The sequence below is a fragment of the Oncorhynchus nerka genome, linkage group LG18 (genome assembly GCF_034236695.1).
Source record: "Oncorhynchus nerka isolate Pitt River linkage group LG18, Oner_Uvic_2.0, whole genome shotgun sequence".
In the NCBI taxonomy this organism is placed as follows: domain Eukaryota; kingdom Metazoa; phylum Chordata; class Actinopteri; order Salmoniformes; family Salmonidae; genus Oncorhynchus; species Oncorhynchus nerka.
The window spans coordinates 40,925,591-40,951,608 of NC_088413.1; the positions used below are offsets into that span (position 1 = coordinate 40,925,591).

The 26,018-nt window shown below is 41.7% G+C and overlaps 2 protein-coding genes and 1 non-coding gene across 4 annotated transcripts in view; 2 read left to right on the top strand and 1 right to left on the bottom strand.

Moving 5' to 3' along the window:
• Positions 1-1,794: 1,794 nt before the first annotated feature.
• Positions 1,795-10,847, top strand: LOC115145934 (microtubule-associated protein RP/EB family member 3-like). 2 transcript variants are annotated; one of them, XM_029687608.2, is made up of 7 exons: positions 1,795-1,918; positions 3,568-3,697; positions 4,042-4,187; positions 5,721-5,922; positions 7,021-7,163; positions 8,501-8,653; positions 8,904-10,847. In XM_029687608.2, exons 2-7 carry the CDS (start codon positions 3,577-3,579, stop codon positions 8,970-8,972), a joined length of 834 nt encoding a protein of 277 aa, XP_029543468.1. In that variant the 5' UTR covers positions 1,795-1,918; positions 3,568-3,576; the 3' UTR covers positions 8,973-10,847. The 2 variants fall into 2 exon arrangements, with proteins under 2 accessions (XP_029543468.1, XP_029543469.1); XM_029687609.2 differs by having other exon boundaries at positions 1,799-1,918; positions 5,721-5,877.
• Positions 10,848-11,370: 523 nt separating this feature from the next.
• trnaa-agc (transfer RNA alanine (anticodon AGC)) lies at positions 11,371-11,443 on the top strand. Its single transcript has one exon. It is a non-coding gene; the product is annotated as a tRNA-Ala (tRNA).
• A 196-nt stretch (positions 11,444-11,639) lies between these two features.
• Positions 11,640-26,018, bottom strand: part of LOC115145933 (otoferlin-like) — a 36,550-nt gene continuing 22,171 nt past the window's right edge. Inside the window, exons 23-42 of the mRNA XM_029687605.2 lie at positions 25,779-25,898; positions 25,400-25,561; positions 24,988-25,150; positions 24,776-24,846; positions 24,641-24,667; positions 24,379-24,507; positions 24,194-24,269; positions 23,037-23,155; positions 22,636-22,773; positions 22,227-22,364; positions 17,840-17,967; positions 17,444-17,614; positions 16,949-17,109; positions 16,590-16,732; positions 15,841-15,929; positions 15,600-15,698; positions 15,268-15,509; positions 14,806-14,984; positions 14,385-14,485; positions 11,640-13,759 (exon numbers count right to left, since the gene is read on the bottom strand). Of these exons, the coding sequence (XP_029543465.1) occupies positions 13,579-13,759; positions 14,385-14,485; positions 14,806-14,984; positions 15,268-15,509; positions 15,600-15,698; positions 15,841-15,929; positions 16,590-16,732; positions 16,949-17,109; positions 17,444-17,614; positions 17,840-17,967; positions 22,227-22,364; positions 22,636-22,773; positions 23,037-23,155; positions 24,194-24,269; positions 24,379-24,507; positions 24,641-24,667; positions 24,776-24,846; positions 24,988-25,150; positions 25,400-25,561; positions 25,779-25,898 (2,637 nt within the window). The 3' untranslated portion in view covers positions 11,640-13,578. The remainder of the gene's footprint in view (positions 13,760-14,384; positions 14,486-14,805; positions 14,985-15,267; positions 15,510-15,599; positions 15,699-15,840; positions 15,930-16,589; positions 16,733-16,948; positions 17,110-17,443; positions 17,615-17,839; positions 17,968-22,226; positions 22,365-22,635; positions 22,774-23,036; positions 23,156-24,193; positions 24,270-24,378; positions 24,508-24,640; positions 24,668-24,775; positions 24,847-24,987; positions 25,151-25,399; positions 25,562-25,778; positions 25,899-26,018) is intronic.

The window sequence follows — 26,018 nt, forward strand, 5'->3', positions numbered from 1 at the left end:
AGTATGATATGTTACATTTGGGATTTACATAAAACAGATGGTTACTTAATTAAGGCAAAAACCAAATTGTTGTGGTGGATGGGTGGGAGTATAACGAAGGTCTAGCATCCCAAAGGTTGCCCGTTTTAATCTCATCACAAACAACTTTAGCATTTTAGCTAATTAGCTACTTTGCAACTACTTAGCATCCCAGCTAGCAGAGTGAATCTGGGCCGATTCCGTCTGAGAGTCGGGGCACTTGGCTGAGAGTCAGACTCGGCCGAGGTAATGTGGCCCGAGTCTGGGCCGTTTTAGGCAGTATTACTTATGGCTAGGATGCGGGGATTGAGCTTGGGCCAATTCCAGTGTGAGTTATCTGGCCCAAATGTATTACTTGGGTCTCAGGCCGATTGGGGCTACTCTCTGGCAGAAGATTACACAGTCTGCTTTATATAATTAACATTTCATTATTTATTTATTTTTTCCATATTTTCTCGGTGTTTCTGTGATCAAAAAATACAATTAACATTTAAATCAAATTCTTTAATAGTCATGTTTAAGTTGTATTTTGATACTTTGTGCAAGGCAATTGATAAGCATGAAAAACTTTGTGGATGGAGCCTCCTGAGTGGCACAGTGGACACCCGGGAGACACCGCATCACAGTGCAAACTGCATTGCTACAGATGCTAGTTTGATACCCGCGACCGGGAGACCCATGAGGCAATGCACAATTGGCCCAGCATCGTCCGAGTTAGGGGAGGGTTTGGCCGGCCGGCCGGCATGTCCTTGTCCCATCAGGTGTAGTGACTCTTGTGCCAGGCCAGGCGCATGCATGCTGACACAGTCACCAGGTGTATGGTGTTTCCTCCAACATATTTTTTTTGGGGGGTGGATGGGTATAATTTGTATGCATAAAATGTGTAATAGTAATATTTTGAATTACTAAATCGGGTAATTTTGTATAAATGTATTTCAATTTGAATCGTGCCGCTTCAGGGGGATTCTGGTAAGATGCCGGCAAAGTTGGCTGAATTCCGGTAGACGGAAATGGCGCGATGTACTTGGGCTGATTCTGGGCAGTCATTCATTTTGATTCTGGGCAGAGTCCGACACCCGATTCTGGACAGATTCAATCAGTTCCGGCCTCCCGGAAGAGTGCCGCTTCTTGGCCAATTCCTCATTGCTAGTATAACAGTATTGCTTCCGTCCATCCCCTCGCCCCTACCTGGGCTCGAACCAGGGACCCTCTGTATACATCAACAACTGACACCCACAAAGTATTGTTACCTATCGCTCTAGTAGCGAGCACCCTGCAAACTAGCTAGCCATTTCACACTGGTTACGCTAGCTGGGATGTTATCGAACCCTTCCCCTAATCCTAACTTTAAGCTTGTTAGCTAACTCTTCCCCTAACCTTAACCCCAAACCTTTTAGCAAACCTTTCCCCTAACCCTAACCTTAAAGCCCTTTAACCTAACTCATAAACTTAAATGTAACCCTAACCCCTAGCCTATGTATGTAAGTAACATTAGTTTCTCGGATTTACGTACAGAATAATACGAAATGCGTTGAGACCAGGTTGCAGCCGTACCACACGTTTTCAAATTCTGTCGCCCTCTGACACACAGTAATGATAAATAATGGTGTAACAGCCTACAGTTTTCTTGACATTATGTTTTTATTATTGTGATAGGCTCACTAATTATTTTGGCGGGACGCCGTACCGGACCGTACCGCCTTACCTTCACCCATGGGGTTAGTGAGGTTTACGGTAGGGACGTCCCAAATATCCCAGATAGCACTGATGAAGTAGTGGGGGCGGGCCGTTACTAACCAGTGCACCGCGCAGGAGTTCTGGCAACAGCTACAGCGGAGGATTGGAGCATAGGAATACTGCCAGCGAAATAACAACAGAGAAAGATAGCTATCGGAATACAGTGAGTAATGCATGTTTTACCCAAACACTGCATTTGCCTTAGCAAATTAGACATTTTATGCGTGCCTTTTGCATTTTTATGGCATAATATGGTGCTTCTTATCCATTCAGTGAGGATATTTCGTTTACAGTGACAGCCCTCTACTCCGAGAGGCCTGCAGAGGGGGCCCGGCTCCTTGGATAGCAACTGTAACATTGCAGGGTTTTGTTTCTTTACACCTAATACAAATAGGGCAAATGTATTATTCTCTGAGCATGCTATAAATGATCAATTCACTGCGTATAAATACCGAATAAATTAATATATTTTGTGAACCTTATATAGAGTGAGATTGCGCACCGTTCTGTAAAGGCCTAGAATAGAATAGGATTTAGAGACGAGAATAAAATTGACTCCTCCCACGGTAGTGTCTGTGGTGTTTATGGTTGTTTGTAATTGGGCTTTTATTACAGTAGAATAGTCATGATTGTGTTATAAACCCAGGTTAATAAACCTTTTACATACAGCCCCTCTATGAAACAGTTAACGGAGGTGGGGTAGGCCTACTGTCAGTAATAGGCTACAATTAGCCTACCTAATTGTGCGGCCACCTGGGATTTTGACAGATAGGCAGGCTAGTGCTATTCAATGCACGCTCCTCGGAGGTGCAAGTATTGTATATCGCTATGCAATCATTTATAATGTTTCTGAGAGCCAGGGCAGAAATGGGAAAAGAGCTAGGCCATTCTCCTCTGCCGGCACAGACTGATCATTCATTAATATGAATACATTATACTCCCATCATTTAAACGTCATACAAATATGTACAGTGTAAGTCTAACCTTTCTACATGCAACTCGTTACGTTGGCTAATGCCTTTTGTTTTTCATTTCCAAAAAGGTGATGATACTAGTCTATGTTATTTATTTTGATCAGATCATACATATGTCAAATACATGGCCACTTCCTCTGCACGTATCCACAGATCCTGGGTCAGGTGATAGCCACGAGAGAGAAAAAAAATTCTGATTGGTTATTATCAGTGTCATCAGTGCTAGTGATTTCTCCGTGGTAATAAGAGCGATTGTTGTTTATTCATTTAAGATGTTGCTGTCTGTCTGTGCTGCTAGGAAATCAAGTACTAGGAAATTCTGTCTTAACTGAGAGGATTATTGTGACAACAGAAGATTAAATGTTAAAAATAAATCACTCCTGCAAACATCAAACCAGCCCAGACGGTGTAGTGTTCACTTCAACATTAGGCATACATTAGTTTCTATTTACATTCCTGTTTTATAGTGAAACAAATACATACCTGTAGTCAAGGCTGTAGTGTAGACCATGTCAGAGCAAATTTTGGAACAAAGCCCTCATTGCTGATGTTTTGTGACCCTGTGAGGAACCCTCATGGTCTCTTGTCTAACAAAGTATGAATTCCTTGAATTCTTTACAATAGATCCCTGAATTCCTTCTATTTTTAACCACAAAAGTCCTTTTATGTTTTGCAGCACTGCTATGGTATGCTATGGAGTTTTCTTAAAGGCAGCCCAGTTTAACATCTTTGCAACGTTTTTTGTTTGGCAGTGAATGTCAAATTGTGATGTCTTTTTCTTCATGTATAAAGTGTGGCAGTGAATGTCTAATTCTTGTCATGTGTTTTCTTTCCTTAGGTATAGAAGATGGCAGTGAATGTGCACGCCACGTCTGTGTCCTGTGACACCCTGAGCAGACATGATATGCTGGCCTGGCTCAACGATTCCCTACACCTCAACTACACCAAGATAGAACAGCTCTGCTCGGGTAGGTCTCCATTCCTGACTTGTGATTGCGTTGTGCCTCCAAAGTTCTCTATTTTCGGTTCCTTATCTCCACCTAGAGAACATACGAGTTGCTCTATCATCTCCAAAATAGTGTAAATGAATGGGTTCTTTCCCTATCCCTTTGGGAAAATCTGGTTGAAATGACATCATTACACTGGTTATAATTTGGTTATAATCATGGCATCCTTTCAACCAGTTTTACCTGCTGGGATGGACCTCAAGTCCTCACCAAACCCATTCAAATAATCAGTGGAGATGAGATTTGAATTGTGTTGTGTTGTCTTATACCAGTATGCACTTTTTCTCCTTTTGTTTACCTTCTAGGTGCAGCGTACTGTCAGTTCATGGACATGCTGTTCCCAGGCTGTGTCCTGCTAAAGAAGGTTAAGTTCCAGGCCAAGTTGGAACATGAGTTCATACACAACTTCAAAGTTCTCCAGGCTGCCTTCAAGAGGATGGGAGTCGACAAAGTCAGACTATTGTCTATTTATCATCATCTATAAATCATTACAAATCAGAACGTATTCACACCCCTTGACTTTTTCCACATTTTGTTGTGTTACAGCCTGAATTTAAAATGGATAACATTTTGATTTTGTGTCACTGGCCTACACAGAATACCCCGTAATGTCAAAGTGGAATTATGTTTTTAGGAATTTTTTACAAATGAAATGTCTTGAGTGAATAAGTCTTCAACCCCTTTGTTATGGCAAACCTAAATAAGTTCAGGAGTAAAAATTTGCTTAACAAGTCACATAATAAGTTGCATGGACTTACTTTCTGTCTGTAATAATAGTGTTTAACATGATTTTCGAGTGACTACCTCATCTCTGTACTCCACACATTCAATTATCTGTAAAGTCTCTCAGTCAAGCTATGAATTTCAAACACAAATGAAACCATAAAGTCCAGGGAGGTTTTCCAATGCCTTGCAAAGAAGGGCACATATCAGTAGATGGATAAAAAATATATATATATATCCCTTTGAGCATGGTAAAGATATGAATGACCCTTTGGAAGGTGTATCTATACACCCAGTCACTACAAAGATAAAGGCGTCCTTCTTAACTCAGTTGCCAGAGAGGCGTTTCACCATGAGGCCAATGGTGACTTTAAAAAACGAGTTTAAATGCTGTGATAGGAGAAAACTCAGGATGGATCAATAACATTGCAGTTACTTCACAATAAAATAAGGAAGTATGTACAGAATACAAATATTCCAAAACATGCATCCTGTTTGCAATAAAGTACTAAAGTGAAACTGAAAAAATTTGGCAAAGAAATTAACTTTATATTCTGAATACAAAGCTATTTTGGGGGCAAGTTATGTTTGGGGCATATCCAACACAACACATCACTGAGTTCCACTCGTATTTCCAAGCAAGTGGTGGCTGCATCATGTTATGGGTATGCTTGTCATTGGCAAGGACTAGGAAGTGTTTTTTAGGATAAAAATAAACAGAATAGAACTAATCACAGGCAAAATCCTAGAGGAAAACTTGTCTCAGTCTGCGTTCCAACAGACACTGGGAGACAAATGCACCTTTCAGCAGGACAATAACCTTAAACACAAGGCCACATTTACACTGGAGTTGGCTCTAGTCAACCTGTAAAGCTGAAGTGTTACAGTTTCCACAATAGAACTGTAAAGGTCATTTCCGATTTAGCCGACATATACAGCAGTTACCGTGAATACAGTCTCCGCTAAAGTGGGAACATTGCCTTTAAATTTCAGTTACGTTGTAAAGCTGAACATCCGCGATGCAGACTCAATAGAGCCCTTAATCCATTTTGAAGTCAGGCTGTAACACAACCAAATGTGGAATAAGTCAAGGGGCATGAATACTTTATGAAGGCACGTATCATCATAACAAAAGTAATTCATGTCTGAAACAGTGGTTTATCGTACCCATTTTCCCTTGATTCATTCCTTTGTGACCTCCGCCAGCCTCTAGATTTTCATCTCTCAAAAAGCTTTCAAATGTTTATTCTCATTCCTACAGATAATTCCTGTCGAGAAGCTCGTAAAAGGAAAGTTCCAGGACAACTTTGAGTTTGTGCAGTGGTTCAAGAAGTTCTTCGACGCCAACTATGATGGGAAGGAGTACGACCCTCTACAAGCCAGACAGGGGCAAGACATGGCTCCCGCCCCCAATCCAGGTGATCACTTTTCCCACAGACCAAAGAGAACTCATGGTCCTCCAGGTAACCCCAAAACAATGGTTATATCTCTTCTGAATGGGATTGGCTCGCTGATTGAGCTTTGGATGGCTCAAAACACGCACAGCGCTCTGCAAGCAACTGGTCTGTTTTGTGCATGTTCCACTGGATGATATCTCTGTGATGGTCATTTCACAGGCTAGCGTTTTAGAAACAGTCAAGGAAAGGTAGCGCTGGGAGTCACAGTGTCGGTATTCTTGTGATCTTCACAGTACCCTTTGAACACAAATACATTATTTTCCAATTTCTAAATACAATTGTTCCAGTTATTCTATATTGAGCGAATTGATCATTTGGGGCACCCCTTTGGGAGCCTTTGTACTAACAGAGATGTTTTAAGCCTTGATCTTAGACATGCAATGTGTAAAAACAGCTTTTTTTGTGCATCGTCTTTTGGTATTAAGGTTGAAAATAAATCAGCATCGGTTCCTGAAATCAGTAATATAGCTAGTGTGTGTTACACTACCGGCGCAACATTTTGCTATGCTTACAACATGGGTTCTCGTTGAAACACTATAGTAGTAGTATCCATGGCTTTGATCGCATGGGGTGACAAACAACGAGCATTTGTTTACTATGTTTGCTAGTATTTACTACTATTTCTACTACTTTTAGTTTACAAATATTGGTTGAATAGTATTTTTTTGACATTTACTGTGAGTATGGCTGGGTTTCAATCCAAGGCGCATTACAGAGCAGTGCACTAGAGAGCCCTCAATGTGCCCTTTAAAGGCCTTTTCCCCCGAAGTTCACTGTAAATGACCTTTAAGAGTCTGTTATAGTGCGCTGCTCAATAACGCACATTGGATTGAATCCAGGCCTAAATGCTCTAACAGTAAACCTGCACTGCAACACTAAGGACTCCAATCAGTACTCAGTCAGTACCACGGAAGTTCAGCGTTACAGCCTGGTTGAAATTTAAATGCAATGCTTCTGCGTTTAGCGGAGACTGCATTCATGGTAAACTGCATATGCTCCAGATGTCGGCTCAATCGGAAATGACCTTTACATTTCTACCGCACAATCGGTAACGCTTCAGCTTTACAAAACGAATAGAGCCCTAACACCATCTGATCATTCCAGGCCCCCAGAGGATGTCGCCCACAGTGCCCAAGATAATGCCCGCGCCCCAGAGGGTGCTGAACACCACCGTGCATGTGAGGAAGACCCCGGCTCTGGCGCGGAACGGGGGCAGCGACGGGGAACTCATGGAGCTGAATCAACAGGTAGAGTCCCAGGGAGGGTAAGGAGGCCTTACTCTACATTGGAGAAGTAAACTCTTGGGCCATACTAATGTGGTATTGACAGTATTCAATACGAATGACGGTATCCTGTGTTAGTTTCACCTCCGTTATCAGGTTTTATTTACTGCAAGTAGAGTCATGCTTAGCCCTGAGACTTGGCTGTAGGCTACATCCATGCTCTGGTCTTTGTAATGTGAAGTGTGAGTGTAAGTTCACACTAGAGTTTGTATCCTAATTTTTGACTCAGTTGTGACTTATCCAAAAAAGAGGAGGATAAAAAGGTATATTTCATGCATATTAGGAAACAAAATGTAAGTTTAGGTCAAGTATAGTAAGCATGTAACTAACATAAGTTTGTAGTACTCAGTGAGTACCACGGTGTATTTGGAAAGTATTCAGACCCCTCGACTTTTTTTCACATTTTGTTACGTAACAGCCTTATTCTAAAATGTATTAAATTGTTGTTTTTTTCTCCTCATCAATCTACACACAATAGCCCATAACGACAAAGAAAAAACATGTTTTTAGAATTTTTTGCAAATTTATTAAAAATAAAAAACAGAAATACCTTATGCATGTCAGAGCAAAAACCAAGCCATGAGGTCAAAAGAATTGACTGTAGAGCTCTGAGACAGGATTGTGTCGAGGCACAGATTTGAGGAAGGGCACCAAAACATTTCTGCAGCATTGAAGGTCCGCAAGGACACAGTGGCCACCTCCATTCTTAAATGGAAGAAGTTTGGAACCACTTAAGTCTCTTCCTAGAGCTGGCCGCCTGGCCAAACTGACCAATCGGGGGAGAAGGACCTTGGTCAGGGAGGTGAACCCAATCGAACATCTCTGGAGAGACCTGAAAATAGCTGTGCAGCGATGCTCCCCATCCAACCTGCCAGAGCTTGAGAGGATCTGCAGAGAAGAACTGGAGAAACTCCCCAAATACAGGTGTGCCAAGCTTGTAGGCTCATATCCAAGAAGACTTGAGGCTGTAATCGCTACCAAAGGTGCTTCAACAAAGTACTGAGTAAAGGGTCTGAATACTTATGTAAATCTGATATTTCCGTTTTTTTTTATCAGTTTTCTTTATCATTATAGGGTATTGTGTGTAGATTGATGAGGGGGGAAAAAACAATTTAATACATTTTACAATAAGGCTTTTACGTAACATTTACATTACATTTAAGTCATTTAGCAGACGCTCTTATCCAGAGCGACTAACAAAATGTTTAAAAAGTCAAGGGGTCTGAACACTTTCCGAAGGCACTGTACATCAACCTTTTTATTCCCCATGTGTTTGACACAACCTTCTCTTGTCTGTGTAGTTGATGGAGCTGAAGTTGACAGTGGACGGACTAGAGAAGGAAAGAGATTTCTACTTCAGTAAGCTGAGAGACATTGAGCTGATCTGTCAAGAACACGAGAGTGACACCAACCCTCACCTCTCCAGGATCATGGACATTCTCTACGCCACAGAGGTACCTGTCACAACCCAGACATATACAGTATAATTCATTGTGTTCATATACCTGTACATCATTGGTCACAACACTGAAACGGAATAAAGAATAGGCTTCTTTTTTTAACTAGAGATGCTACAATAATCTACGTGTAGCCCTGTGCTATCCTTAATTGGATCTATCCCCTCTCATGTATCAAATATTAGGGGTTGTGGGTTATCATCAAAATACACTGTAAATCTGATGATATCTGTGTTTTGTGTTTCAGGACGGCTTTGCTGCTCCAGATGATGACGAGATTGATGAACAGGCCCACTTGGACCAGGATGAATACTGAGCCTGTTATACCTTCTGTCCATATCCTCTTCCTCGTCTAAAACTCTTATGTCCATCCATATTCACCCTCTTTCTGCCTCTCTCCTTTGTCCCTCTCTCTGTTTCTCTCTCTCTCTCTCTCTCTCTCTCTCTCTCTCTCTCTCTCCTTTGTCCCTCTCTCTGTTTCTCTCTCTCTCTCTCTCTCTCTCTCCTTTGTCCCTCTTTTTGCACACTATAAATACCTCTATCCTGTCCCTGTTCTCTCTCTCTTTTCCTCTCTTCCTCTCTCTTCATATTTATATATGTTTGTCTCCCCCTTCCCCCGGTCTATCTACTGTACATACACCTCTACTTCTCAGTGTCCTAAGCTACTCCTCCCTCCCCCTCCCCAATGACACAGTAGAGGCAACAATAACAGAACATATCCTAGTCGTTCCAGCATGGCACATAGTATAACACAGAGAAATGAACAAAACCAATGTGATATTAATGGGGATGTTAGGCCTACACAATTCATTCAGAGTTGTAAATATGATTTTTAATTTAATTTAAAGGAATGGTTTTGAAATAAGGTAGGTTGTCAGAATGCATTTGTTAGTTTGTTTTTTGGTTTGACTCGTGCTTTTGGGGTTTGTTCCAGAGTATAGAAAGCACCTTGTGCATGTTACTGTATGACGGGTTACCCGTTACCACAAGAGTCATACTTAGACTCTAACAAAATGGTCTATGACAACAAATTGTATTTCATTTGTCAATACTTTCTTATTTACTGATTTGATTTAACAGATAGTAGAACAATTGATGCAAAATGTATGAATGTTAAACAATGCTGTCATTTGTGCTGATGGCAGTGAAACAGCTTAAGAAGCTTTTTCTTTTAGTTGATGGCATGTGGTAACATCAAGGGAAAACAGGTAAAACATGATCATTTAGGGCATAGGATATGATCAATGCTCTTTGACTGTACTCATTCTTGATTAGCTGTATCTGAGCATGAGGCTGTTATAAATTGACAGTGAATAATGGGCAATATATTTGTCAACTATTTTATGTGTAGATTTTGTCTTCAGTCAGAAGTGTCTGGTTAAATGCCATGGTATTTATTATGTATAATGAGTTTGAACTTCATTTGGTATTAACAATACCTGAGGTACTATGTAGGCTGACATTATGGCAGTAAAATATTTTCTTACATTTAACTGTAAAAATGTGTTATTTGATGCTGGAATCCGTAATGGTGAAACTGACACGTCTGTTTGCGATATATACAAAAATGCCAAAAAGAAGTTACTTCAAACAACGAACACTGTTTTTTTTCCCTCCACGATGCTGGATGCTCCTCTCCTCCCTTTCATAATTAAAACAATAACAAACGTGCTGGGGGAGAACTGTGGTGCTGTTTTCCCATATGCGGATTTCAGCTTTAAAAGAGCCCGATTTTTTAAAATTGACTTTGATTTGATCATATCACGTTTCTGCTGATAATTTTGCTATGTTTGTACTTTTGGTTTGCTATAATATATTGCTCAGCTGTAGTCTTAGGAATTGCAGGTTGAGTTTAGTGAACAGCGAAGTCAGAGTTACGTCCCAAATGGCACCCTATTTCGTGTATGCCGTGCACTACTGGTCAAAGGTAATGCTCCATACAGGGAATAGGGTGCCATTTGGGACACACAGAGTTAGTTAGGGGTCTATGACCAGTTCAAAATGATGCTGGTCGTCATGAGCATCATAAGGAATATAAGTCATTTCCCCTGTACTACTGCCTTTACAATGCAAACAGCCATCTGCAATAGAATTTGACCTGCATTCTCTCTCGCGCGTTGACTGCATACCATTGTTTGCATAACTCTCATCTCTTTGAGTTTTAGTAACTAAATAAACGATTGTGAAATAAGCTGTTCTAATATTATTATTTATTTCTGTTTAGCTTGTGTGCACAGAAAACCTGAGAAGGGCGGGGCCCCACTTGGCCCCCTATGGCAGTGAATCCCAACCTTTTTTGGTTACTGTACCACCAACTGGATTTTGCTCTGCCCGGAGTACCCCTGAAGTACCCCCTCCTTTGCATTTTACTAGTAGGCCTATGGCAAAGTACCCCCAGCAGTCCTAGTACCCCTAGTTGGGAACCACTGCACTATGGGCCCGACTATCAATGATAGGGCCCAGAAAAGACTATGCATTTCCATTTAACGACTGTAGAGGGCTGTATTGTACCACACAATGTGTTGCAGTGGTAAAATGAATTGTATTGTTATATTTATTTCGTAGATCAGTCAGAAACATCCATGTAGAAAGAACATGCATCTACAATTTCGGATATGAATGTCGAAGCACCGTACTACCAATACAGGCAATGCTTAAAGTATAACACAACAGCAGCAACGTCTTATATTGTACAGGCGATAGTGCACCCATCCGGGGGATTAGCTCAAATGGTAGAGCGCTCGCTTAGCATGCGAGAGGTAGCGGGATCGATGCCCGCATCCTCCAAACTTTTGATGTTTTCGACAGAAGTCAATGTAAGTGCGCTTATTATGAATTTATTCTCTGAATGTAAATAACATAAAATATCTAAATCAACCTTTAGAACTGAGAGATTGTAAACCTACGAAACGTTTTTATCAATAGGTCCTTTCTTTTGGTGGTGTGGTGGGTTAGCCCTACAGACAATAAAAATATCAGTAAATAGACTACATATTTAATAGATTTAATCAACTTCTTAATTCAATACAGTATTGTCAATTCAAATAATTATGTTTGCAATAAAATAAAGCTAAGATCATTGGAAGTGAATTGGACATAGATATGCTCATGGCAGCTAGTGTAATATTCCGTGGCCAGTAAATTAAAACTGTGTTACAACTAAAATACAGTATCATGTCAACTCTAACTTTTGGAAGTAGACCTAAATACACATCAACACACACAAATTGGCTGCAGAGCATAGGACTAGTGAAGGAAGTCAAGCATTTTTCCAGTAGCCATAAGGGACTGCACAGCGCTGTGTTTGCCTATCAAGGCACACCAAATAATGCCCTCCACTGAAATCATAGTAGGTTATACATACATAGGTCTATGTGTAGCAGATTTGGGTTAAAATACTATATAAAATCTATCAAATAATACCTAGAGCAACAGATGGGTGGGATTTAGAGTTTGACTATTTTATTGGTCCTTGAAGACAAGCAAAGCATTTTGAAATGATTTTAAATAGTATTTGAACCCGGGTCTTGTGTGTAGGGCTGAAACCTAACTGCCTATTGATATCGTAGATCTTTACAGACAAGAACACCCTCTCAGACATCAAGTGGAGTCTCAATGAGCTGCATTGTACAATGTTTGCTTATCAAGGTACACCAAAAAATGTACTCCACTGAAGACAAAGTAGGCACGGCATTTAAAACACGGTAGGCTATACATGGTAGGCTATACATAAGTCTGGCTATGATTTTGGGCAAAGGACACAACCCTCTCTCTCAGACACCCATTAGTTTCTTGGCCATGTATCCAGGCATGCTGTAGATGAAGAGGCCCAGGACGAGCACCAGCAGCAGGGCCACCACTAACTTGACCGTGAGCCAGAAGTACTGGTTGCAGATGAGGTTTTTGATGGCTTTGAAAGGCATGAGGAACCATAGGAAGGCTGTGTCTGGACGGCTGGAGGAGAGAAAATAGGGTTGCTTGGTTACCACTTGACTGCAGTAAAGTTCATGACAGTAGAATAGTTTGTGGTACAGTGGGTTATAACGCATTGTAAGACCTGACATAAGCATGTATGACACCTTAATATCTTATAATAATCTAATGAAGATCCTGACTAAATATAAGACATTTTTAGTTGAAATGTTGATACATAATATTGATGCATAATTTCTTACTAAGATATATTTGAAAACACTTGAGATTGTATTGGATTCTGATGTATTGGATTCAAACGTATGGAGTGACAAAGAAAACAGGATCAGTTATTGTCCTTGCCAGTTTATTCACAAACAACAGAGCATACATAATGTACTACTTGCTGCACGCTGTTGAACAAAGACATTCAAATACACATTCATGTAAACAGCCCGAAGAACAGTCATTCCATGCCAAACGAAGGCTAATACAACGTGACTTCAAGCGAGGACAAAATCTGATTTGCAAACCGAACAGTTGATTTTGTACATTGAAGTGTTCCGCAACACCACAATATTAAAAATGTTTTCTACTTTATGTCGTTGAACTGGTCCTTGAAAGGGACGTGTAATATATAATACATCATCAATCTGATTTCTTATATTATATTTCTACTTGGACGTGGTTGTGTTACTTTCATTTCCGATACATGGTGTGTGTGTTTGTGTGTGTGTGTGCGATTGTCTTGTCACATGGCAAAAACATGTGACTCCACAAGAAGAGGAGAAGCTTGTTAGGGAAAACAAGTCCTGGAAAATAGCACTGAGTTGAGAAGTTGTTGGGTCGTCTTTTCTTAAAGGTATAGTTCACCTTGTTTGCAGTGGCAAGTTAAACAAAACCAAAGTGGGTATTGCAGTCCCACCTTGTCAACTTCTTTCAAGGTAAGGCAACAAATATCTAAATACATGTTAAATCGTTGAACTATCCCGTTGAATAATTTCCACTCCTCAGACACCCATTAGTTTCTTGGCCATGTATCCAGGCATGCTGTAGATGAAGAGGCCCAGGACGAGCACCAGCAGCAGGGCCACCACTAACTTGACCGTGAGCCAGAAGTACTGGTTGCAGATGAGGTTTTTGATGGCTTTGAAAGGCATGAGGAACCATAGGAAGGCTGTGTCTGGACGGCTGGAGGAGAGAAAATAGGGTTGGTTGGTTACCACTTGACTGCACTTGACCACACTAATGCCTTAAGGCCATCACACATGCAAACAGAGGATTAGCAAATATGACTATAAAATATAGTGCCAGTTTCCTGTGAACAGAAAACAATCCCTACAAATTATGGAAAAAATAAAGGTTATTTTAGTAACTTACCTTGCAAAGTATGATGATCCCTGGTCAAATCCGGTACTTGGTCCAAGCAATTTCATAAAAGACCCTTTCTTTTAGTCCGTAATTTGTAAGTATTTTAATCAAATGCACCGTTACGTTCCGGTGCGTTCCGACGAGGGTGCGTTCCGACCGCATGGCAGATCGTTGTTTTAAGGGCAACCTCACAATGCAAAAAAATCACGCAGCTGCCCCTTCCCCAATCCAATGCCCCTTCCCCACTCCAATGCCCCTTCCCCACTCCAATGCCCCTTCCCCACTCCAATGCCCCTTCCCCACTCCAATGCCCCTTCCCTACTCCAATGCCCCTTCCCCACTCCAATGCCCCTTCCCCGTTGAAATAGATTGAGTTGGCTCCACCGTATTTGTTATCTCAGTGTGTAAGCAACCTAAAGAGCGGTCGTGGTAACGGTGCTCTTACTTGGGTTTCTCCAGGGGCTCAGGTTCATTGCGTCCTTCCCCCACTGGGTTCTTCTCAGCCTCCTCTGCAGTCATCAGCTGCAGCTCGGCTTCCACTTTCCCCTACAAAGACACAAGCAACATCACTACCGAAGCACTGGGGTTCATACAGTATGCAAAGGTTCGTTACAGTATGTAAAGTAAGTCTTTGTCTCTTGACTGATCTGTTCAATATTTAACTCCGCTTCTTCAGGGTGTAACCCAATTGCTACGTCTTGTTGAATCAAAGACACCATTTTGACAAGTGCATACTTGAATGTGTTTAATCAAGTCCACATTATATAAGAAAAGGGGAAAGGGGAACAAACCTAGTCAGTTGTTCAACTGAATACTTTCAACCAAAATGTGTCTTCCGCATTTAACCCAACCCATCTGAGTCATACCGTGAGTTCAAACTCGTCGTTCTCATCTCTGGCCAGGAAGGGCCACCAGCCCTTGATCCTCATCTGTTTGAAGATGGACACCATGGGAATATCCTTTTCATTCAGCACCATGTTGATGGAACACTGCTTGGCTGTCTTTGCTCCACGAGGGAAACGGTTCAGGTCTAGCTCAATGGCGCCTGGGAAAGGGCATAAATATCATACATATTTACTTGATATGCATGAAGGGCTCTCAGCTGTTGTTGTTGATTGTGTCGATTTTTGTGTTATGACTGCCACGACAGTATTTTCCATGTCCCAGAATTTGAAGACACATTTTAAAAAGTAAAATATTACATCAAGGGAAATTCAATTCCCCGTAGCCCTAGTCTGAAACGTTATAGTCACAGAAAGACCAACATCTACAGCCTAGAAGATCCTCATGGTGAAGGTTTAAATCGAAGGGAAATCAAATCACTCCACCTAAAAAATCATCTGCAGAGAAGTGGTCAGCATCCCAGACTTGTAAGTTGAGACGAGCAGGGATCTTATACTCAGTCTCGTCCCAGGCGAACATGGACTCCTTCTTAGAGATGACGATCTTCTCCTCGGCCTGCAAGTAGTCAAAGGGGTAGATGAAGCGCCAGTTGAAGAGACCCTCCCCTGTCAGGGAGTGGTAGTGGACGTCTGTGTCCTGCTTGTCCTCCTGCTGACCTTTCAGCCAGCTGTTGAATGAAATGAAGAAGAAGACATGGTTCAAATATCGAGTACAAAAAAACAACAACAACACATATTTAGAAGGAAACATTGTTAACCCTCGCACGAAGATATCACTGGACTTTTCTCCAGTGAAGATGTCATCATCCTCCAGAATGACCTCGTCTGTGTTCCAGATGATCACCCTCAGTTCAAACCTGCCGATGACCAGACGAAACAAATGATTGAAGGGAGATGTCTGTAATGTGATATATCTGATCATATAACATGGGGAATTGACTTTGCAAATGGTCTCACTAAATGTTTTTTTAAAGCACATTACATTGTACTAGAACATACTTCTTTGGTTTCCTGGGTGAAATATCAATGGCAGGTCCAGGTGCAGGCATATCCTTGGGGAACATGTCCACCCACATCTCAATCCTCCCCTACACATAGAGAAACACAAAGACAAACTTGGGATGTGATACAATTGAACCACTGTCATGGCACACAACCCTGCAGCCCCCCCCCCCCCGAAACTGTGCTACGCGAAACAAATATTAAGGCCTACAGAACCTTCACATGAAAAAGATGTGAACTTTTGTTAATTTTATATATATATATTTTTTTTTTTTGCTTTGAAACTAGCATACAGACTAGTTTATAAAAGAACATTAGTTGCATAATTTCTGATCCCTTTTATTTTTAGGTTTTACCACCCCCCTCCCCTGGTTGGAAAATGTAAAAATTCACTGCACATACATATAGCCTCCACCTATTTGTACTAGACTCCAAGTGCATCGTCAAATGAACCAATCCTTCTAATCTTAATTCCACCCCTCAGATGTCCACAGACTAACCCATCTTTCCCAGTATATGACCATTTTACTATTTCCTTTTGCAATACATCCTTCTATTTTACTCTGATGTCTCACAAGGGTTTTGAACCTCTCTATTTGTCCCATTTATTCTGAGATTGCCTTAAAAATAAATACTTTACCTAAGAGTATAATCATATTTCCCCATCAGATTGTGAACTTTACTCTACTTTAGTTTAGCTTTACAACCTTCGCCAGTGTTAAGCACAACCTTAACACTTGTCCTACCTGTTCGATCCCAGGCTTGTCAGGATTGAGGAGTGGCCTGGTCTCCACGTGTTCTGGAATCAGTTTACAGCCCACCCTGGGGATGTCCTCCCAGTGCTTTAGCACTGTCAGGGCCAGGTGCTCATTCGTCTGCTTCTTCAGACCTAAAGAACAGCATCATCTAGTACTACCTGACCTACACACAAGGGGTACTTGGGAAAGCTCATAACATCATAGACCTATATGATCAGTTGTACATGAGGAGTTATTTCAGGCAGAGTAAAATACCAGGCTGGGGGTATTTCAGGGTACAGTAACCAACATAGAAGGTTTAAAGAAGCATTTCAGGTACTGTTATTCTGTTGTGCTCTATACAGTACCATTTTCATCTTCGATCTCAGTTGGGCCCATGACGACCCGGTTGGCCACCTTGACCCGTCCTCCAGGGCCGTAGTGTGGCCCGTCCAGCTTACCCTCCTTACACAGCTTGGCCAGGATTTGGGTCGGCTTCAGGGGGTCCCGCCACACGTTGTAGCCATGGCTACAGGAATGAATGACAATGATGGCTGACACACAAATCCCTCACTGTTCTTATAAGATAACACATGGTATTCATTGATCCTTTATTTATCCAGGTGAGTCCCATTGAGAAAGGAATCTCTTTATCAAGGGATCCCTAGGTATAATCAACAATATTATCTAAATTAGGGGAAAGTATGATCCTATTCAGTTGACGTTGCTCGTTGCTGCAGACTGAAGTTGTAAGTATTAAGAATATTGCTAAATGAATTGACATTGCATCCTGTGCTGTTGGGATATATTGACCACATGTACTGTGAATGGCGTCAGGCTACGGAGAGCTAGGCCGCACTTACATGGCATATTTAGATGGGATGCCACATATTGCTCTGTGTTTGCTGTAGTAACGGTTCTCCAGATCCAGTTTAGTCTCCCCAATCAGGTCGTCAGTGCCCACTAAATCCCAGTCATAGACGGACACTGTTAGTGTGGAGTCGATGGGAAATGTGGCCTCGATGTCAAAGGATCTGATGGGTTCAAAATAAATGGCCATAACTTTGGTTATAATTTTCCACAGTTTTTACATTTTCAAAGCCTATTCAATGCACAAGCTATAACTATATAATTGGCAATCATCAATAGTAAATTACTTGGCTATCTCGTATGCTATTAAGGATGAAGAATTAAGGCCGTATTAAAGATAAATAGTGGAAATGGACGAAATGTTGTTTTTTTAGAGCTTATCCACTCACTTGCCAAAGATAGGGTTGAGTTGTTTGGAGATGTAGTTATCTTTGTCTTTGATATCTGACTTGCCCAGTTTGATAGCGATGTATGGATCTGCTTTTCCATTGATATCCGCTGGGTGCAGGTCAGTAGCCTGCAGGGAAAGTAGAGAGATTTTTATTTTGTTTTATTTGACATGACATGTTTATGATCACAGGGTAGTTTATTTACAGTGCCTATAGAAAGTCTACATCCCCTTGACACTTTTCACATTTTTGTTGCCTCATAAAGTGGGATGAAATAGATTTCATAGTCATTTCTTTTGTCATTGATCTACCCAAAATACTCTAATGCCAAAGTGAAAGGAAGATTGTACACATGTTTTACAAATGAATACAAATGTAATAAATAAAATATAGTCATTGTATAAGTACCCTTTGTTTAGCCAAGCCTAAATGAGTTCAGAAGTCAAATTTGGCTTTGCAAATCACAAGTTATATGTTATACTCACTCTGTGTGAAATAATAGAGGTTGACATGATTTTTGAATGACTACCTTTTCCTCCGTTTCCAATACATTCGACATCTGTAAAGGTCTCTTTGACAAGTGTTGAATTTCAATCACAGATCCAACTACAAAGACCAGGCAGCTTTTGGAAAGCCTCATAAAGAATGGCAGTGATTGGTAGATGGCTAACAATAACAAATCAGACATTGAATATCTCTTTAAGCATGGTCAAGATAATAATTATGTTGTGGATGATGTATTAAACCACCCAGACACATCGAAGATGCAGTCGTCCTTCGAAACTGAGATGCAGGACAGGAAGGAAACTGCTTAGGGATGTCACCATGAGGCCATTGTTGATTTTAAAACAGCTACAGAGTTCAATGGCTGTGATCAAATCAGATGTTATTGGTCACATGCGCCGAATTACAACAGGTGTAGTCTTTACAGTTCAATGCTTACTTACAAGCCCATTCCCAGCACTAAAAAGTAAGACATTTTAAAAAATGAAATAATTAAACCATAAAAACAATAACAAGGCTATAAACATGGTGTACTAGGTTCGAGTGAACGTGCAGGGGTACGAGGTAGTTGAGGTAATTGAGGTAGTACAGTATGTACATGTGGTTAGGGGTAAAAATGACTAGGCAACCAGGATAGATGATAAACACAGCAGCAGCATATGAAAGTGTGTGTGTGTGGCGTCAATATGCATGTGTGTGTGTTTTGTGTGTGCGCGCGACTGTAGTGTGCATGCGTGTGCGTTTGTGTGTGTGTTGGAGTGTGAGTGTGTGGGTAAAGTCTAGTGAGTGTGCAGAGAGCCAGTGCAAAATCATTCAGATAAAAGAAATAAATCATAAATGTGTCAATGTAAATAGTCCGGGAAGCCATTTGATGAACTGTTCAGCAGTCTTATGGCTTGGGGGTGGAAGCTGGTGGTTAAGGTTTGGTCCCAGACGCTCCGATACTGCTTGCCGTGCGGTAGCAGAGAGAACCATCTAAGACTTGGGTGGCTGGAGTCTGACCATTTTTAGGGCCTTCCTCTTACACCGCTTGGTATAGAGGTCCTGGATGGCAGGGAGTTTGGCCCCAGTGATCTATTGGGCCATACTCACTACCCTCTGTAGCGCCTTGCGGTCGGATGCCAAGCAGTTGCCATTACCAAGCGGTGATGCAGCCAGTCAAGATGCTGCTGTATAACTTTTTAAGGATCTGAGGACCCATGCCAAATATTTTCAGCCTTCTGAGGGGGAAGAGGTATTGTCGTGTCCTATTCACAACTGTGTTGGCGTGTTTGGACCATGATAGGTCCTTGGTGATGTGGACACCGAGGAACTTGAAGCTCTTGACCTGCTCCACTACAGCTCCGTCGGTGTGAATGGGGGCGTGTTCGGCCCTCCGTTTGCTGTATTCCACGATAAACATCTTTGTCTGGCACACGTTGCCAGGTCTCTGACCTCCTCTCTATAGGTTGTCTCATCGCTGCCGGTGATCAGGCCTACCACAGTCGTGTCGTCGGAAAACTTAATGATGGTGCTGGAGTCGTCCGCAGCCACGCAGTCGTGGGTGAACAAAGGGTACAGGAGGGGACTGAGCACGCACGCAGGAGGGGCCCCCGTGTTAAGGGTCAGCGTGGCAGATGTGTTGTTGCCTAACACCACCACCTGGAGGCGGCCCGTCGGGAAGCCCAGGGTCCAGTTGCAGAGGGATGTGTTCAGTCCCGGTGTCCTTAGCTAGTGATGTGCTTGGAGGGCACACTGGTGTTGAATGCTGTCTTGAACAGCATTCTCACGGAGGTGTTCCTTTTGTCCAGGTGAGAAAGGGCAGTGTGGAGTGTAATAGAGATTGCGTCATCTGTGGATCTGTTGCTCTGAGAACACGTCCTGGTAATCTGTCTGGCCCTGCGGCCTTGTGAATGTTAACCTGTTTAAAGGTCTTACTCACATTGGCTACGGAGAGCGGGATCATACAGTCATTCTGGTACAACTGGTACTCTCACGTATGGTTCAGTGTTGCTTGCCTCGAAGCGAGCATAGAAGGCATTTAGCTCGTCTGGTAGGCTCGCGTCACTGGGCAGCTCTCAGCTGGGTTTCCCTTTGTCATCTGTGATAGTTTGCAAGCCCTGCCACATCTGACGAGCATCAGAGCCGGTGTAGTAGGATTCGATCTTAGTCCTATACTGACGCTTTGCCTGTTTGATGGTTCGTTGGAGGACCTAGCACGATTTCTTATAAGCATCGGCATTAGTGTCCTGCTCCTTGAAAGGGGCAGCTCTAGGCTTTAGCTCAGTGAGGATGCCTGTAATCCAAAGCTTCTGGTTGGGATATGTATGTATGTGGGATCAACGTCGTTGATGCACTTATTAATGAAGCCTGCGACTGATGTGGTAAACTCCTCAATGCCATTGGAGGAATCCCGGAACATATTCCAGTCTGGGCTTGCGAAACAGTCCTGTAGCTTAGCGTCCGCTTCATCAGACCACTTCTGTATTGATTACTTCATGTTAGAGTTTTTGCTTGTAAGCAGGAATCAGGAGGATAGAGTTATGGTCCGTTTGCCAAATGGACGGGGGAGAGCTTTGTATGTGTCTCTGTATGTGGAGTAAAGTTGATCTCGAGTTTATTTCCCTCCAATTGCACAGGTGACATACTGGTAGAAATGAGGTCAGTCAAACGGATTTTGGTTTTCCTGCATTAAAATCCCCGGCCACTAGGAGCGCCGACTCGGGATGAGCATTTTCTTGTTTGCTTATGGCCCTATACACCTCGTTGAGTGTGGTGTTAGTGCCAGTATCGGTTTGTACTTGTAAATATACAGCTACAAAAAAAAAACAGATGAAAACTCTCTTGGTAAATAGTATGGCCTACAGCTTATCATAAGGTGTTTTAACTCAGGCGAGCAGAACCTTGAGACTTCCTGGGAAAAAACGGAGGATGGATCAACAACATTGTAGTGACTCCACAATATTGACATAAATGACAGAGTGAATAGAAAAATACAAATATACAGAATAAAAAAGATTTCAAAAACATCCATATGTATGCAACAAGACACTAAAGTAATGCTGCAAAAAAATTATAATACATTTTTTGGTCTAAATGCAAAGCCTTATATTTAGGGCAAATCCAACACAATGTGTCACTGAGTAACTGCCTCCTTATTCTCAAGCATGGTGGTATCTGCATCATGGTATGGGTATGCTTGACATCGGCAAAGCCTGGGGAGTTTTTCAGGATGAAAAGAAACAGGATGGAGCTATTGTAAGCACATGCAAAATCCTAGAGGAAAATCTGCTTCAGTCTGCTTTGCACCAGATACTGGAAGAGGAATTCACCTTTCAGCAGGATAATAACCTACACCTACAACCTACAATAATAATCTACACTGTAGTTGCTTAGCAAGAAGACAGTGAATGTTCCTGAGAGGCCGAGTTAGAGTTTTGATTTAAATCTGCTTGAAGATCTATGGCAAGAAAATTGCTTTCTAGCCATGATCCCCAACACCTTGACAGAGCTTGAAGAATTTTGAGAAGAATAATGGGTGCTGACAATACGGGTGTGCAAAGCTCTTATGAGACTTACCCAAGATGACTCACAGCTGTGATCGCTGCCAAAGGTATTTGAAACATGCATTGACTAACATGTAGTGGGTGAATACCTATCAAGGTATATTAGTGTTTTATGTTTCATTAATCTTACATTAAAAAAAAAAAAATATTCCACTTTTTGTTGTTGTGTAGATTGAGAAGAAAATGACAATTAAATCAATTTTAATCCCAAGGGGGTTGTAGACTTGATATAGGCACTGTACTCTCACCTGAGTGTAGTGTTGTGTAACTACCCTGATGACATAGAGTCGGACATATAAGTACCATTGTAGGTACACAATAGAGAGTAGTGTACATACCCTGATGATATAGACCCGGACTAGGACGTTGATTGGGTCATTAGTTGGAATGTTCTGGAACATGCCCATGTTGGAGTCAAAGCCCATCTCCCGCTGCATCTCATCGGACACCGGAACTTTGTACATGCACAGAGAACCCTGAAATATACACAAGACATGCACAATTGTGGTGATATTTAACACAATAAACAGTTCCTTTCTAGCCTGGTCCCAGATAGGTTTATGCTGTATAGACATCATTGTTGAACAAGAACTATAGGAGTTGGCTATACAGTATATGAGATATTATACAGTCTATGTACAGCAAAAGAAGATCTGGGACTGGGCTAGTTCCAGCTCTCTTCCATCGCCGACAAAAAAAAGAAGTTACAAAGGAAGGGAACGCCCTCTGTGTGAAAGTTCTTTTTACTTTGAATTTGCCAATAATCCTGTCTTCATCCGCCATGTTCTGGTCGTCGTCGTCTCCGGCCTTCCCTCTGAACAGGTTGAAGGTGTGAAGCCAGTCTTCAAAGTTATCAAACTCATTCTCCAGCTCCTTGGGGTACACCTAATGAGGAAATACAAAAAGTACTCTATACATTAAAAACATAATTTAAAAAAAATTAAAAACATATTTAAACATATAAACAACAAATAAAGAGTATACAGTATTTGACCCAAAACTGCCCAGAGACTTCAAACCATTGCCCAGACTTATTTAAGCTTAGAGACAGGTTCCAGTGGGTAAAACTGGGATAAAGTGTTTGAAATTACAATTCTGGTTGTAATAACATAATATCAACCAATTTTGCTCACTGAGTAACCACATACCTGTAGCTCATCAATGTTGTGTTTTTTCTTATCTGGTATGTCTCCAGGCCCAGCCCTCTTCTTCTCCTTTTTTCCCTTGCCTCTCTTTCCTTTGACAAGAGAGTCATCAGGTTTGATCTCTGAGAATAGGTTAGGAGTGAGGGATGAGGGGGGGGTGAGGGTGGGGGGATGGAGAGTTGGTGCACAGCAGGGCACTCAAGACACGAATTCAACATGCAAGTTGGCGAAACCAATGTATTTTGGCCACTGTATACACAATATGAACAGTATATACAGTGAATGCCAGTGCAACAGTCAGAATAGCTAAGACAACATTTACCCAATAGGAATAGGTCATTAGCTTAGCTTAAGAGTATAAACTGTATCACTAAACTTCTTTCTCAAGGCCATCAGACTGTTAAACAGCCATCTTCAGCACATCAGAGGCTGCTGCCTATAGACATAGATTAGGAATCACTGGCCACTTTAAGGAAATGAAACACGAGCCACTTTAATAATGTCTCCGTATCTGGCACACAATCTCTGCATCATAGTGCATTTGAGATTCCAAAACATTTGTTCAAGTTAGTTTTCTATAAATATTTGATGTATCAATGTTATGTAAAAGCTATACATAACACTATATCAGCACTAAATGTGGGTTTTATTAGTCATATTATTCTTAGTCAACTTTCATGGCAGGCCTATGGTAATATATAGCAGGGGAGCAGGAGGAGGTCATTATATGAGTTATGAAGTGATGGAAATCACAGATTCATGTCTGTGTAAATGTCTGCAGTGATCAACTACAACAGAGATGTCAGGGGTCATATGAAGGGTTAGTAGTGCGGGTTGTCATGATTTGAAGAGGACAGCATGTATTAGGCAGATGAAAGTGGGCATAGAACACAACCTGACAACATCATCATTCCCTTTTACCGCAATATAGTCTACTTTAAAGTCTCAATCAATATACAGAGATTCATGATTATGCTGGACCATCTACAAGACATAGTATCTACTTGTCAATATCTACCAAATTAACAAACATCAACAACCTAAATTGACGATACATGATACGATGTATATTTGTATGAAATGTGTACAGATATGGTTTAGATCTAATAGATTTGCTGCTCTTGTGTTTTCCACATTAGTTTAGGACTGTTTTTTGTTACCTCCGCCCTCAGCAGCAATATCCTGGTCCTCTTTCTCCTCAGCATCCGCCATAGCTGCCTCCTGAGCCTTGAGAATCTACAGAGTAGGACACACAAACCAATCATATCCAATACATATTGACAGGATCACTTTTTAAATTCAATCATGAGTGTTCAAATGGAGCCATTTTCCCGGATGGCCTCACCTCCATCAGAGTTTCGATCGAGGCAAAGTACTTGGACCACCAATCCAACATGCTTTCATCAAACTCCTCCTCCTCCACCTCATCTCCTCCCTTCTTCCTTTTCTTCTTCTTCCCTCCTTTCTCATCCTCCTAAAATGATCAATGCAAGGTTAAATTACAGGTTGCAATAGGCCTTTTGCTGTTTTCAAACTACTGTAACTAACATTTTGCTCCTAACATTGAGAAACAGAGACATTCCCAGATCAACGTCATAAACACCTACCTCGATTTTAACCACAGCATCAGACCCCTGGGGAAAAAACACACAACATATATCAATCATATTACAACTCAGTTAGGATGTTTTATTTAAGTTTATTACTAAAGCTAACATTCATTTAATGGTGTGAGATCTTACAGAGTCCAGCTTGACCATGGTCTCCAACTTCTTGATGGTGGGCTCTGGCTCATAGTTGACAATGATCTCCTCTGTGAGAGGACAAAGACTGCATTAGTATGTACAAATGAAAGTGTAAGGGCACAGCGAGGTATGGGTTTGTTTGTGCGTGTGTGTGTTCATTTGTGTGTGCATGTGCGTGCGTGCGTGTGCGTGCAAGTATGTGTGTGTACCTTGAGTGTTCAAGTTGTTGGCGTGCTTGTCTGCTGCCCGGTAAATGAACTTGCGTAGGGTGGTGACAGCATGGTTCCCCACCAGGGTGTAACGACCGAAAGCTCTGCAGTCCACCACCCTGATGTTCAGGGGAGGGTGGAGCAGCTCGTTCTCAGGCAGATCCTGGAGAACACAAGTTCACAGTAAATAAATGGGCTAAAATTAGCACCTTTACGGTGTCATTTCCTGTTTGTAAAATGGTTGTCCGGTTAAGAAGACGTCATATAACCAGATTACAACCAATTGTTACAATAAGGTAAAGATTTCGTTCTCAATCACGCCGTCACGGTGTCATGGGAAAGTCGTTATATCTGGGTTGTTATAAGGTGAGATAACCAGGTGAACGATGGAATGACTTTAAAGAGAACTTACCACCTCAAACATCTTAACCAGGGTGCCGAAGTTGGGATTTTTCTTGTAGTTTTGGATGAGGGAAGACTGGACTCCTTTACCGGCACATTCTATGTCCACACGAGGCCTGTCCACCGCGACTAGGTTGACCCTCTTCAGGTCCCTCAGGCCCCAGAACAGCACCTACATTTCAGTAACACTTTATTTAAAGGGTGCCTACATAAGGACTTCATAACACATCTATAACCCACACATACTACATTCATAAGCCGTACATAAGGATTTCATACGTTACATCAACATTTACAGTGCAATATAGCAGTGCAATAATAGCCACATTTACAGTGCAATAATAGCCACACTTCCTGTATTTCAAGGCCAAGAGGAGTTGAATTCCCACCTCGATCCTGTACTTGCTGAGGACTGGTCTGATGCCCAGAGGGACAGGTAGGATGGGACCACGGTCCATGTCTGTGGGACCGTCGATGGGCGGCAGGTCAGCTTTACCATGAGGACCAATCTGAAGCATGAACAGATATAATATAATAATAATAATATAATATATGCCATTTAGAAGTGGCTTTTATCCAAAGCGACTTACAGACATGCATGCTTACATTTTAAGTCTGGGTGGCCCCGG